Source organism: Erpetoichthys calabaricus, chromosome 18, assembly GCF_900747795.2.
Source record: "Erpetoichthys calabaricus chromosome 18, fErpCal1.3, whole genome shotgun sequence".
In the NCBI taxonomy this organism is placed as follows: Eukaryota; Metazoa; Chordata; class Cladistia; order Polypteriformes; family Polypteridae; genus Erpetoichthys; species Erpetoichthys calabaricus.
In genome coordinates, this window is record NC_041411.2 from 23,722,435 (window position 1) to 23,738,621 (window position 16,187).

The window sequence follows — 16,187 nt, forward strand, 5'->3', positions numbered from 1 at the left end:
GGGAAATATAATCAGGTACGTACGGGGCTCCGTGTTAACAGTGGAGAGCCCCAGCGTGACACGGGCGAGCTCTCCGTATTAAACGTGCGTCATCCTCACACGTGGCTACCCAGCGGGCACGGGTTCAAAACGCCGGGGGTAGGCGAGCGAAGCAAGCAGGGGGCAGAGCCCCCTTGTGATTTCATAAACAGGAGGTGTGGCTAATACTTTTTAATTTGAGTAAAAGTCTAAATACAGTGCAGTTCTCATACTCACTAATAATCTCCATGTTCAAATGTTAGGAACAATAAAGAACAGCCAAGCGGACGGTGTGCTATTTAGCTTTGCTTACATTTTCAACACGTACAGCGGGCAAAAAGGTGGATAGTAGATTGGCACACTTAGGGAAGAAATGTAGCTTTGATTGGGTTGTTTAAAACTAGGGTGAAATATGAATATAATTTCTTAAAAAACAATCTAGTGATAAAGTGATAGTTATTCAAATTATAACACTCCTAAATCTAAAGGTACATCTCCAAGTGAATGCTTATTTTACAATAATAATAATAGATGGCCAGGAGACAGAAAAATGGCTGGCAGCTTAGGTGTTCTTGCGCCACACATACTGAGAATGACCTTGCTACCCAAGCACTACCCCCTGGTTTGTGCCACTAGGGCAACATTAGATTTTCAGGATCAAGTACTAAACTAATTTGTTCATCCTTAAATAATACATACAACAATAATAAAATTAATCATTTTTGGCATATCAAATAGCTTTTAAATTCATATACTGTATGTTAAGCATAGGCGGCACAGTGGCGCAGTGGTAGTGCTGCTGCCTCGCAGTTAGGAGGCCCAGGTTCGCTTCCCAGGTCCTCCCTGCGTGGAGTTTGCATGTTCTCCCCGTGTCTGCGTGGGTTTCCTTCGGGCGCTCCGGTTTCCTCCCACAGTTCAAAGACATGCAAGTTAGGTGGATTGGCGATTCTAAATTGGCCCTAGTGTGTGCTTGGTGTGTTTCTGTGTGCCCTGCGGTGGGTTGGCACCCTGCCCAGGATTGGTTCCTGCCTTGTGCCCTGTGTTGGCTGGGATTGGCTCCAGCAGACCCCCGTGACCCTGTGTTCAGATTCAGCGGGTTGGAAAATGAATGGATGGATGAATGTTAAGCATCCGAAGCATGTTTCTGATATATGTAAGGTATTGTGCACAATAATCTTTATAAAAGTAACACTATTTATAAACAATCGCCAGATTGCTGTCTATATGGTGTTTACACATTCCCCTCCTGTCTGCATGTGCTTTCTTCAGGTACTCTCAGTTCCTTCTAAAACCCAAAGATGGGCAGTTTAGGTTAACTGGAGACTCTTAAATGTACCAGTAACAACTTTTCTGCAGTTTAAAGGATACAGACAAAACATCAGACAGTTATGCAATTAAACTCTTGGTGTAGTGCAGTACAAGTTAACTGACATCTAAATTGGACTGAGATGATTGGTGTGTGTGTGACTGGTGGTGTGCCCTGTTATGGACTGGCTATCTCATCCAGGGTTGGTTTCTGTTTTCATCTTCATGATGCTACAACAGGCTTCAGCAAAACTAAATTAAATGAGTAGGTTCTGTAAGTGGATGTATGGCATCATGGTATTTACAAAACATTTACTGAGTAAACTCTTCAAAATATCTCACCTATTAGATTGTAACTTTTCTAGAATTGTAATCAGTGTACTTTAAAGCTTTTGGTCAAGTAAATGGACAAAGCATTCAAGACATTTGAAAATTCACCTCATCATTATTCTCGACCCTCGTAAAACATTGACTAAAGATGTACAAGAAGACACTTTTCGAAGTGCACATCACAAGGCAACAAGGCCACAGATTGCTTGCAAAAGATGCAATGCACAATGTCATAAGCTTATTCAAAGAGGCTTTGCTATGGGGACACATTTAAATGAGAAACTAATGGGGATAAGGCACCAGCTGGAGAATGTAATGCTGAGTCTGTTTTCTCCTCAGGTAGTGAACGACCTTGCAGGCTTAGCTCTTTCTGTGTGCACCTGATAAAAGGAACGGTCAGATATCTTAGTGGTGTCACAAGGCCTGAGTCACACGAGATAGCGAAACACTGGAGAAAAAGTGAAGGAGATGTTGTAGTTTAGCCATTTTGGTGAAAAGGTCATTTTCTTTCCTGTTGTACTGAACTGTTTTTTTTTTAATTATTATGTTGTTTATTCATCATTGTATTTTTGTCTTCATTATATTGTTATATTGAACCCAAGGATGTAGGGCCACCTGACACTGCAGCTGAACTTTCTGGTTGTGTGGGCCTACATAAAGGCCAGAAATGCTTCAGAGTAATGCTGCAGAATCAGCAGTTGCGCTCATGTTGTTCCAGCATCTCTTTTGATTCTGCTTTTGGAACCTGCAAGTTGTGCTGGTGTTTATTACTTTATGTCTGGATTATTTGCTTTTTAAAGGTTTTCCTCCCTCTTCTGTTATATAATATTTGGATAACAGATTTGGTTAGCTCTCTTTTTGACTTGCCTATTGTTTTTAGGTAATATTTAGAAATTTGTTTTGCTCACTTTAAGATTATTTTATATTTTAATTACTGTATTTTTTGAAATGTCAGTGTAGTGGACGTTTTTCAATATTTTGATTTGATTTTATACTTTTTCTTTACATAACACATGAAATCAAAAAGCATTTGTTTTGTCTCTTTGATCCAGGAGTTTTTAAATGGTTCCCTCTTTCTTTAAATATATCTGTTTGTAGTGGGGGGTCTTGAAATAATTACAGGAAAATAAACAGCCACAAAGAACCATGCTCTTCACTGGACCTACATTTGGGCAAAGAGTGAAAGAGTACATATTTTTCAAAAGGTCCTGAGGTGGAGCCATTCCATTGCAGGAGAAAGCTGATGAGCAGGGCCACCTACTGCCCCAAATGGGATTAATAAAGTATCTATCTATCTATCTATCTATCTATCTATCTATCTATCTATCTATCTATCTATCTATCTATCTATCTATCTATCTATCTATCTATCTATCTATCTATCTATCTATCTATCTATCTATCTGGCCCCAGTTTAGTGTGTGACTCCCACTCTTCACATGACCTTCCAAGTACCTCTTTAATCATATACCAAGCCGCAACACAAAATTTGAAGAAACTCATATTTTATACAAACAAATGCAAAATATATACACTTTTGTATTTTGTTACAGTTAGTGCCATACTTTTAGCCTTAGCTAAGAGAATGTTTGCACTCGTAAGTAAATGGACTGCTGGGTGGATCCATTTGTTAAAAGAATGGATTAAAAATGCAATTATTTATTAACATCTTGGTGAGGTATTACTGAAAAATGGCTAGATTCAGAGGAGATCACAAAACAGTAATTAACAAATGAAAGCACAGCACCAGCAAGGCAATTAAAAAAAAATCATAAACAGTGAGTAGTGTGCCAGTGACCCGTTACACAACCTTATTAAAATGTTGCCGGCTCAGCGGTGTTGGTTATATCTCCATACCGCATGTGCAATTGTTAAGAGAAACTTGTGTGTGATGTCAGAGAGGTGAGACAAGAGGTTGCTGAATGTCCTCAACAATATAACTATCAGCTTTTTAACACATTCTTACAGAAGCTCCCCCACTGTTTAGTTGGTACACGATAACGCATTGGTGGCATTAACTGTATGCTTACAAGATGAAATGTGTTTACGCACTAAGGCGTCTTAAAGGAACAGTGGTCAATTTCATCTTCATCCTTTGTCTAGTCAATGAAAACACCACTCTGTTACTAAGCGGCTATTCTCAACTAGGGCAAAACAAAAAGATTTTATTTCTAAATACAATCAAGACACACACTATAGAACAGCCATTCCAAGCTTCATTTTATGCTGGCCTTAAAAGCATGTTGCTACTGTTGTGAAGAAATGTAGAACAGGCACCTGAAACATGTACTGTGCTGTATGTGGCCAAGAGTATTGTGACCAGATGGGGGTGCTTTAGAGTAGTGAATCCAGAAGAGTCACCGGTGAGGACCAGATGATGGTTAGGAAGGGTCACTTATTAACAAAAAATAAAAAATAAATACAAAGGATGAAAAAAGGAAGAAGAATAAAAAAAAAAAAAATAAAACTAAATTTTTCTCAGATCACCGTAGCCTCCTTAGCGTTAGACCCAAGCGTTACTCAGGCTGCAAAAACTGTGCTAAGTGTTCATGCAGGCAACTATACAGATGTGTCTTGTGTAAGCGTTAGAACCGAGAATAATTTGGGCTGTAAAAGTGCTGCCAGTGCTGTTGTTCTTTGGAAAAATTACATCTGAATGTAGGTTTCACTAATGATAGAATATCTGCACTTTAACAACAAGGAAGACTTTGTTGTGACCCATTCAGCACCCAAACTGAAGAAAATCTGGGAGATATACCAGGCCGTTTAAGCAAAATTTCAGAGGGTTTATATTCCGGACCATGATGTCAGCATCAATCTAAGTCTCATGGCTTATAAGGGCAAAGTGTCATGGATACACAGCACATCGTGTCAAAAAGAGTAAGATTTGGCATAAAGCTTTATGAGCTTTGTGAACCTTAAACGGGATACATTTGGAATTCTGTTCTGTAAACAGGGTAAGGGACAATGTTCGATCCGAAATACAATCAGTATGGTGTTGCTACATCATTGGTGCTGACTATGATAAATGTTCTGCTGGATCAAGGTTACTGTGTAACCATGGACAATTTTTATACTTCACCAGAGCTATTTGACATCTTGCTGCAAAATCGATTATGCAGAGGCCACAAAAGTAATACCACAAAAAGATACTTTGTCATCTGGTGGAAGAGTGCATTTCGAATGCATTCATTTTATACAAACAAAAAGCTGGCAAATCTGTATCTCATGCAAACTTTACATGCCAGCTTGTAGAACAAAACATTGCTGCACATCCACTGTCCACACTACCACTAAAGAAACACGGTCAACCCAGCACATCAAGGATCAATCCATAGTTTCTGGTAGACTGGTAGACTATATATCTCCAAAAGAAAAAAAACAGAATCCAACTCGTACCTATGCAGCGTGCTATTCAAAAACTGAAAAGAAAATCTGAAGAGAAACCTGCTATTACTGTCCCGTCTGTCCGACTGTGACGTTTGATTGTACTGTATCTCACCTCGTGCTTTGAGATTTACCACACAAAGGACTCATTTTGAGATTATAAACAGTTTTGGCATCCTTAGTAGTATTATTAGTACAGTTATTATTTTTGTTATTATTGTTCATTTCATATTATTACTTTTATTCGTCATTACTGTTATTATTTGTATCATTCTGATACTTTTGAGCTTTAATAAAAATAAAAATTTTCATGCCAAAAAAATGCAACACTTTTACGTGTTTTGGAATAAAATACAATACAAAGGAGGTTAAGAGAAGATATAAATAACACTCTTCTGTTTGCCTACCACTTGTCAAAAATACTATCCTCCTCTTTCACCTCTGCTCCACTCCCAACTCCATGCTCATCTTACGGAGGAGTAGGAGGTTCTTTTATATTTATTCCTGGGAGTACTTCCAACTTCACTCCAGCCCACCAGAAAATACATCAGGGGCACTCTCATTCCCACTGAGACTCAAGCAAACACTGAACATCCCAGGAGTCACTTCTACTCTTGCTGCATCTGTCTGAATGACATCCCCTTCAAGATGTACACTGCCATACACTACACTCAACTCAGCAGGTCTAATTTCCTTGACTATGCATAGTTACTGAGATGTGTTTTGAACTTTGGGGACAGTCAGTACATGGTTGGTGGGGGTACAGTATGCAAAAACAATAACCCTAAAAAAAAAACAGAAGAAAAAAAATCTTTTTGAACACAAAGAATTTCAGGAGGCAGTCCGTAAGCAGAATACCCAAAGACTGACCAGTAGACCATTATAAAATAGGTGATAGAAATTCCCTTCATGGGGCACCATGTGTTTCACTTGAACCCTCCTGATCAGTGTTTATGATAAAAATTTCTATAACTCCCATGTAGAAACTATCAGAATTGAAAAGTAAGCAAAACATTTTCTAGTCACATGATAAATGTCTCCCACTGACTGAGCAGCATCCTGTGCACTTCACTGCTGCAGTAAGAAATACCATACAGTGGGAGTCAAAAGGAATGCTAATTAAAATTAATAGTCGTTAGAAAAGACTTCTAGAAATCAATATCATATCAGATGGGCAAAACACAGAGGTCATCTATTAGGCACCCCAGCTGTCAAAGCTCCCTGCTCAATAACTCCTGGGTAATTAAGCCCTAATTGGCCAGCGGCACGTAGGGGTTGGTAGTGTGCTGAGTCGGTTTATCATCCAAATTAAAGAAAATCAGCCAGCGTGAACCCCAGCTCTTTGTTACTAATGACCCACAACAAGTCTTTCACACACAGTAAATAACCAAGGATGGATTCAGCCACAGCTTTTCATTTCTCACTGTGATGTCACCTGAACTCACACTTGTGGTTCAGTGGTTTAGGCTGCTGGTTCAATCAACACCTTCGATTCACTGTGTTTACCTGAATAAGTCACATAACTGGACTATACTCCAACTGGGAAAAAAAAAGTAGATGAAAACATTTGTGTTATGGCCCTGTCCTTGGGAAAGGTGTTCACTACAAAAAAGGCGTTATACAAAATAAATATTGACTGGTTGATTATATTATGCTACGGATAAAACAATATTTTTAATGAATGTCGCTATGACAACTATTACATGACCTGTCTCTCTTGGTATACAGTGCATATGCTAAACATGTATGTGTGTGGCAAATTGGTGAATCTTCAATTGGCCCATGATCAGTAATAGAGGATGTGTGCATGAGTGTGCCATGTGGCATCAAAAAATTTAAAACAGGAAAGCAAATTTAGAAGATAGAAAGATGCTGTAAGTAGCCCTGGATGGACTGGGGAATATCAAGTAGTTAAATAATAAATATAATAAATTTGCTCCCTATACTCCTTTGCTTCTGAAGTAATAAATTTATATAATACATGAGTTCAAAGAATTGGAATGTACGGAGCTTTAAAGGCTTAACACACGTAGATGACTTCATTATGGGTCACAGCCAAGCACAGTTAACATCAAATGTGGATCTTTACACTCATCTTTGCACGTAATGTAATGTTCCCTATGATAATGAATAATATACCTAATACAAAAATCAAGTATGCCTTTTGTGTTGGAGGCGCCTTGACATACTTTGTTGAGGTCAAGACCCCAACCCCCACTTCTTCAAGTACCCTTTGTGAGAAGTATTTCTGTGCAGTTGATTAAGGTTGTGTCCAGCTACCTTAATCCGTTAATTCCTGCACCTGCTTAATCAAGTTCAAATGTGCAAAGAGTTGAAGAGTTCTGCGGGGAGCCAAGAGTGTTGATGGAGAGTTCAGAGGGATATTTATCTGTACACAACTGTTAGGAACTAAGTATCAGATACCTCTGACTTTGAAACATTTAAAGACAAAATAAACCTTTTCTCAGCATGGTGTTTTATATTAAAACAAGTGTCTGTTGTCTGCTCTTTTTTGAAACGAACCCCTTGAGCCCCGTCCAATCTGACATCTCTCACTGTCTCACCCAGAAGCATCATTCACAAGGCAGCAACCAATCTTGACCCATTGCAGGATACACAACAACATTCACTTTGCTCATCCATTCATCCACTTTTGAACATACATAGTTCAGTTTCAAGGTGAAGGAAGTCAGAACATATTTCCTTGTCCTTTGCTGGGTGTGGTCAGCTCCTGCCTGAAAGGAGGAACATATGTATTCACTAACCAGTCGCTAATAAATACATGGATTCATTTCTAGAAAGGACCATTGCGAATAAAGCTTTACCCCAACCACCATCTTTAGAGATTAATCAAATATAAGCTACACCTCATTTCTAAAGAGACAAATCAGTACAAGTTCAAGATGAATAGCACTCCTGCTGGTGACAGTTGCATGGTTTCACTGTAGAGAAGCTGCAGAGATTCCACCAGAGAAAAAAAAATAAAGAGTTCTAAATACTTTAGAGATTCACAATAACAAAAGGAGGATAAAAGTAACAGATTCAGTTCTGGTAGTTCCTGCACTCTCACAGCCCTGCTTGTCCTGCACAATAATTCAGAGTCACCAGAGCTGCCCTTCATACCATACCATATACTTACCTAAGCAGCTGTATATTACCACATTTTTATTCTACTTCATTCAGAGGTCACTGCTGCCCATTTGCAAATGAGATGTCAGTTTACTAAAGCAATGAAAACTAAAGCATTTATCTTGTCAAGGCAGTTCAGCCTTATGGCTAAGGCACTGGGCTCCAAACTGTAAAGAAAATATACTAGATATACATATTGTTGACAATTAGGCCACTCATAAACAAACCCTGAACAAAGTGTGACATCAAAGATACCACATTATACTCCAAATACAAATGACAAGGAAATGGGATAAAAGAAATATGTATCAAATTAACAGACAAGACAAAACCCTGACTCACTTCTGGGCCTCCCATATCATTAGGATTGTGGGGTCTTTTGCACTTTCCCACCTAAGTGCAACCAACCTTCCTTACTACAACCCCCTCTGTTACTCCATTTCTCTGGTCCCTTTCCCCTCATCAGTTAAACCTACATCCTTCTCAACACCTGACTGCAAGGTCCCCGGCCTTATGGCCAGCATGTCCATTGCATATCTGAGAACTAGAAACTGTGCAGGCCACTAGAGTAAATGAATGCCATGTCTACAGAACCAACTTGCGAAGATGTGCATGCATTGTGACATAAAGTATTATTCATATGGAAGTATCCACTTGTGGAAATAAACAGATTATAGGGTCAACAACATTGCTTGGGTACACTGTGGTGTTCAGATAATGTTCACTTGCTATTAAGAGGCATAACATGTGTAAAGAAATGGTTTCCTACACATTTAGCTACCACCAACAGCTTTTACTAATGACACAAGGCAGGATGTATCAATGAATGTGACAGAAGAAGTCAAGATTTGTCAAGCCAAGCAACATTTTCGTAATCTTCAGTCATTCAAGTTTTGGACTTTCATGTGTCCACTGTAGACTCCTCTTGCTGTTTCTATTCCTGAGGCTGATCTGCTTCACAGTCCGACATATTGAATGTTCGCAGATGCCCTTCTGCACCCCACTATAGTAATGAACTTTTTTTTCAGTACTTGGACTTTCTGGTTAGTTCAAATGAGTCTGGGTGTTCCCTCTGACTTCTGTTGTTAGGTTTTTGTTTCTACTCACAGAATGGCTGTACGATTAATGATTTTTTTTTGTTAATTGTGCCATTCTCAGTAGAGAGCAGAGATTGCAATGTGTGGTGGTCAGCTGTTTGTGAGATGCAGAGGCCATCACATCTGGCACTAAAAATCATAATGCAGTTAAAGTCACTTAGATCACGAGTCTTAACCATACTAATGTTTGATCAAACAGCAGTCTTAGCCATATTAATGTTTAGTCAGAAAATATTCTTAGCCATATTAATGTTTAGTCAGAAAACCCTCAAATATTTTGACCAGGCATGTATGCCATCTATCTATCTAAACCAACATGATTAGCTGTATGGTATAGCCGGTTATTTGAGTTAAAGAGCAGAGGACTTTAAACAGTTGCAACTGACTGAATGTTTATAGAATGATGAAGCTGAAAACATAACAGTCTAATAATCGTGACTTACTTTTTTGGTCTGTAGTCTGGAATGGATCTGTCCAGTGATATCCTATCACTAAGCTGGGCATTGTACCCATACTCCTCATATTTGCTCTCTGATTCATGGCTGTCATCCCTTAAGGTAGCGGCCACTCCTCCCTGTCCCAATCCACCAGGGCCTTCCACAAGACCCATTGGTTTTGCAAGTCCTGAAAAGCAAAAATAAAGAAGGCAAGCAGGAGTTAAAAATTTCATGTGGCACCTGTTATACCATCACGATGGCAGCTGACATCTCATCAGTATATTAATATAGCAATTAGGACTTGAGAACATGGAGTAGCCAGTGTCTACATATTCTAATTACACAGCTAGAGGAGATACTTCTCTTTAATAATATGCTCCTTCATCATTGCTTAACAGCAGGTGGAGTAAAGACAATAATGCAAAAACATTTATTTGAATGAACCTGGTTACAGATGGACTTCATTAAAGTAATTATTTGGTCATACAGCCTGTGTTAGGTGGCAGAACAAGGCAGGTCTTGTCAACATGCCTAATTAAAATGAAAATAAGTGGAAAACAAATATTTTCTGTAAATTTCTACATATGGGATATGGGAAAGTAGGGAAGTTCAGTACAAAGAGGTTGGGATGAGTGATGACTGACAACATCATGGCACAGACTTTCATATACACACATAGGATGCTTGACTGTGGTGAATGTTTGGGTGTGGGGGGTGTGTGCGGGTAAATGTAGCCTTGAGTTTGGGTAAGGCACCCCATGACCCTCTACTGAAGATTGCTGCTACATAAAATGGACAGGATGGAGGCTGAAGATTTTAATATCTAAAACAGAGCAAAGGTCACTAAAGTGCCCAAATGCATTTTCTCAGGTGGTAAAACAATCCACAAAAACTGGCCTTCCCAGCTATTCAGTGTTGCACCACACTAAGACACATTTTGGGAGCCATATAGGTGGAAGCAGGGAGCCTATTCTTTTTTTTTCCATAAGGCTCCTGCGGATGACTTTGTCCTTTTACATTGTAGTTAGGTTTCTCATCATTCAAAAAATGACTTGGCCACAAAATCCTTTTAAAGGATGGTAAAAAAAAAATGTCCCAGCTATTGTAATATTTTAATTTGGGGAAAAAACACAGTTCAAAACACAAGAATCTTACTTTCAGCTATTTCATTCCCTTCTCGTCCATTAGCATTTTGTTCACCTCATAACCACTTTATGAAATACCTACTTCATAACAACAGCATCAGCTTAATAACAAAATTAAACAAAATTTCAACATTATGGGCAGTTTTGTAAGTTTTTATAATGGGAATTGGCCAACCATTTAAATCAATTTTCTTTTACAGCAATGGAATGTCTTCCACATGGTCCTATAAAGAACACGGTTTAATACAGAAAACAGAATGATAGAGTTGTAAGCAGAATTTGATTTTCATTTCTTTAGATCTCAATATTGCATCACACCCATTGTGATGGAGTTGCTGGCACCACAGGATGGCACAAGGAAGGAAAGGGGTAAGCAGTCAACCTCCAGGGAAGACAGAGACAGACAGAAAGTGAGAGTCACTCTGGCAGCAGCAAAGATGGAGCACATGCTAGTGTGGCAGCACAAGATCCACTAAGGGAGCTAAAGACTATATATAAATGCAGGTCAATTATTATCCACATTTTTATAATATTTTTTTCTGGGTATTGAGAGCTATGTGAAAGATTTTGAACATTTCAAATAAGGTCAGAAAATCAGTTACACTGAAAAAATAACAATAGATGAGTAAATAAAAGAACAAACCAAAATGGAGCAGAACATTTTGAACACTAAATTCTTCCTGGAAGCTCCAATTAACTTCCATTACATGTCAAAATGCATTTTAAAATAAAGTTGAGCCAAAATTCAGAAGCTATACCATGCATGCCACAATGTTCTATATGCATAATGCAATGATTAAAGACATTGGCTTCTGCATATCACATGATTGGGATTGGTGCATGCCAATTGCAAATAATATGATGACACTAATTCTGTGTCAAAACAAAAAAATGAGTAACAATACAATTCCAAAAATGAAAGAATCTCAAGAAAATTAGGACAGTCTGCTACGAGATCCCTTCCTTTCACAATATCCAGATATTAGATACATTTAAAGATTCAGATTTGTGCCTCTGCATTCCTCATATTGGGTTAATTTCTACACAAGTTGCACAATTCACACTGGATAAATAATATTGTGAACGCAAAGAATGGAACGGATTTTAATGAAACAAATTAATCAAAATAGGTATCTAAGCAACCTGGGCGGCATCATTTTCACAGCAATGAATCCCATTAGGCATTCATCGGTTTTGTTTATTCGATTCCAGACATAAGACCACAGCATTAAGAAAAAAGAGAGCAAAACAAGACCTGGGTCGATACATAGATGATGAAGATGAGTTTGCCCCTAATTACTGGTTCCAGCCATGCATCACTTGAAAGAGGAATAAACTACAGGTATCAACAAATACTGAGGGAAAACATCAAATAGAAGCTCAAAATGGAGTCTTTCTAATTATTTATTTAAGATATAAAATGATTTGTAGTCTCAAATATGATGAAAAGGGGTGTGAGGCCTTGAAAATGAGCGACAATCTAGGTCAGGGCCTTATCAGACTGTTCAGAAGAGGCTCACCTCAAGTCTCCTAGCATCAACTACCACTTGTAGGCTTCAGCATAAGCAGGCCCAAAAACAGGGACCTGGATTTTTAAAGTTTGAAATTCCAAGAAAGTCCCAAAATATACCGGTAACTTAAAAATACCTCAAACAAGAGAAAACTGTTAAAGTCTGGCTTGCACAGACAAGTCAACTAATGTATCTTTATACATGAAGAATATTTTTAACAGGAGAAAATCAAGGAACAAATACTCAAAAGAACAAAAAAAAAGGCTTTACCTAAAAGGCAATTCAATGGACGAGTCCCAAACACTCTCCAAAATCAGACTCAAATAAAGAAGCATGAAAATACAGAAATTAACAAAACAAATCACAACATTGATTTTAAACTCCAATAAAAACTCAATGCAATGCTGTTGGGTTTCTCTTTCTTGACTTAATATAAAGTCAGAAGGAGGACTCAGCATTCGTGATGTCAGGGCTAATCCTACCTCCTGGACATCCAACCACAAAGAATTGAAAATTGCAGCACATTTAAAGAGAAAAAGTGCAAATAAAAAATAATAGACAAATCTAACAGACATAACATAGAAATATAAAAATAATAATTCAAAATTTACAAAAACAAACATAAAAAAGAAAAGAAATACAAGCAAGAAAAAAGCATTGAAATCAACACAAAAAAAGTTACAAGTTAAGTTCAAAACTTTACCATTTACGACTAACTGCACAGGTAATCCAGCCACTGAACTACAGTATTTACAGCATAACTACTTAGAAAATGTATGAAATCTGGACTCTGTGTTACTTTAATACTTACAAAATAATGGTATCAGTGAGTAAACATACAGTCCATTCATTCATTTCATTCTCCATTGCGTATCCAAAGCTGGGTCATTAGGGCAACAGTTTTAGCAGTGAGGACCATATGCCTTTATCCCCAGCCACACATGCCAACTCATACTGTGCGATCAAAAGGTGTTTCCAGGCCATCTGGGAGATAGAATCCTCCCAGTGAGCCATCAATGTCTACGCTTCTCACTCTATTTCTAAAGTAGACTCCCGTCACCCTGCACAGAAAGCTCATTTTGGCTGCTTGTACTCACAATATCATTCTATCAGTCATTACCTAAAGCACACGACCAGAGGTGAGGGTGAAGACAAAGATCAACTGGTAAATCACTTTCTGACGCAGCTCCTTCTTCACCACTATAAATTGGTGTACTGACAGAATTGAGAGTCCACCCCTGTGCAACCTTTAGCCGAACAGAGGTAGTCCTCTTGTTCTCTAGGAAAAAAATCCTTTTCCTCCAAGCAACTCCAGAAAAAAGGAGAATCCAGCCTCTTTCAAGAGGTTTGGTCCCAGAACCAAGCGAGTGGGTGGACATGAAACCAACTATATCTAGTTGTTTGCTTTTTGCCTCACCCACCAACTCCAGTTCCTTAAGAATAGGTTTGTGTGTCTGGGTTCCAGTCCACCAAGGCCTCAGCTTTCTATGTCACACTGCACCCAGATTCTATTCCTCCTGTAGGTGTTGGGCCCACAGGTGGCACACAAGTACATACAAGTCCAAAACTGAGGGGTTCCAAAACTGAGATTGTAGCACAAATTATGTTATTTAAAATTGAACATACATGAATTTCAGGCTGGGACAACCACAAATAACAAAATTTTTAGAACTGTTTACAGGAAATCAGCAGTAAAGTCAGCACTGGGCTAAGAAACTCCTGGGATCATCTTTAAAAGCTCATGTAATGGCCTTGGGTGTTTCTACAATCACAAACCCCTGCCTTTGGTTAAAGGGGCAGGCAATCCTGCCCTGCAAAATTAGGGGCACACAGAAATATAGTAGACAAGTCTTTCTGCTGTCACCTAATGACATGATTTGAGATTAAACTGGCGGCCAAGGGGGCTCCACACACACTACTGGGATTAGTACTGACCTGTTACAATAGGCAATGATATACCAGTGTACTGACAACCTATCCTGCACTATGACTGTGTCACTGCACTTAAAATCACTGCTGTGCATTTGTTTTACACTGTATTCTGCAATGCATACTTTGTCTTTAAAAAAGATAATCATTATTTCTATAATGTCTCTCACAGGAGTGGGATGAGTCTTTTACAGGGACCATTTTAGGGGTGCACTGGGGTAACAGTGGAATGGAATGGTAAATTACACAGTTTCCACTTCCCTGTCTAAAATGGAAGAACACCACATGGAACAGGACTGGTGTCACTTGCACACTACCTCTAGCTTCTGCCCAGGATCTCGGCCATTTAACCCAGATCCTGGGCAGAAAACACTCTTAGAAGCTGATATTTTTACCTAAAACCTGTTGAAGGTGACACACTTCAGTGCTTTTACCCATCTACTTAAAATATCTTTGGAGGAACTAGGCTGTCATTAAATGGAGTCTACTGACAGGATGCTGAAATGTTTTTCATCTTTTGTTCCATTGCATTTTACGACATTATATCTGAAACATGAAAAGATTCTGTATTTGAATTTCCATAAACTTTCAGTCTTCTAGAGTTAGAGAAGATTTCAGTGTTAGGTACTTGTCCCTGTACATGCTCAAATTTGGTTTAAGCTACACTAGACTGAAAATGTGCATTCATTGTGATAATGATGAGTTAAAGGAGAAAAAATGGCAGAGGGATGTTTGGTGAAAAATCTCCCAGGAAGTCTGAAATACAATGCTTATAACACAATGTGTAGGTTTTTGAGCAAAGACAAAATTATGGCTGCATCTTTTCTGTTTTCTTCTTGTTCAAGGTGGTTTCTTCTAGCACAACAGAAAGGCATAATGTTAAATGGACTGAGTATTCAAAATCAGCGTCAAGTGGACAATGTGCCTTAAGATGGATGAGCCTTCCTGTCAGAGGATTTGTATATTCAAGGCGTTTACGAAAGGTGGTGTCTAATTCCGGACTGTTGCTTGAGAGCGACGGAACTCTGAACCAGACCTGATTACTTACAGTAAAACTTTGCCTTATTATACTTTACTTTGTATGCCCCACTGTGCAGTTTCTGCTTAAAGTTTTTTTGTTAATTAAATGGGGTGACCCGGCTGGTGCCCCAACATTTATCTGGATCCAGTGTCATACCTCACACGACCATGATAGATAGATAGATAGATAGATAGATAGATAGATAGATAGATAGATAGATAGATAGATAGATAGATAGATAGATAGATATGAAAACCGTAAGATGATAGCTAGATTCATGAAACATTTTCAAACAATGTTTGCTAGACAGTGTGGTCAAACATATGCATACACTGGTCAAACATTACTTTAGATAAGGCCTTATACCAGTGCCATGACTGGTACTACAAGGCCTTGTATTTGTTGCCATCACTTATTTGAAATGTATTAGTCTCTTGTCTATACGTCTCTTCATAGTAAACTTTATCATAATAAAAAGAACAAGACAATTCTTAATTGAGTGAAAGATAATACATACTGTAAATAAACTGCAAATCAAGACAATTGCAGAGCACTTCAAAGAAATTTTTTGCTGTTTAGCTGTATGTGCAAAATACAGTATGTGTTAGCTGTACAGTACGTGTTGTTCTAAATAAGCAATTTTAATTATCCAAAGATGCAAATTAAGAACCTGTTAACACTTGTAAATTACAACATGTCATGAAAAATATGCATAATATGTCATGCTTCCAAAGATTCTAAGTCATCACAACAGGCCTGGGTCTGCTCTTTCTTCTCCATTCTTGGCTCATTCTACCCAGAATACTTGATACGTGTTTTCTTTTTATATGCTCATTGTGAGCCGTATGTGTGAAGTAGTCATTTTGTTAAAGCATGTG

At 38.4% G+C, this 16,187-nt stretch overlaps 1 protein-coding gene across 2 annotated transcripts in view; it reads right to left on the minus strand.

Moving 5' to 3' along the window:
• galnt9 (polypeptide N-acetylgalactosaminyltransferase 9) overlaps positions 1–16,187 on the minus strand; it is a 201,308-nt gene that overhangs the window by 147,928 nt on the left and 37,193 nt on the right. For both annotated transcript variants that reach the window (XM_028824848.2, XM_028824847.2), the window contains exon 2: positions 9,710–9,890. In XM_028824848.2, the coding sequence (XP_028680681.1) occupies positions 9,710–9,876 (167 nt within the window). In that variant the 5' untranslated portion in view covers positions 9,877–9,890. The remainder of the gene's footprint in view (positions 1–9,709; positions 9,891–16,187) is intronic.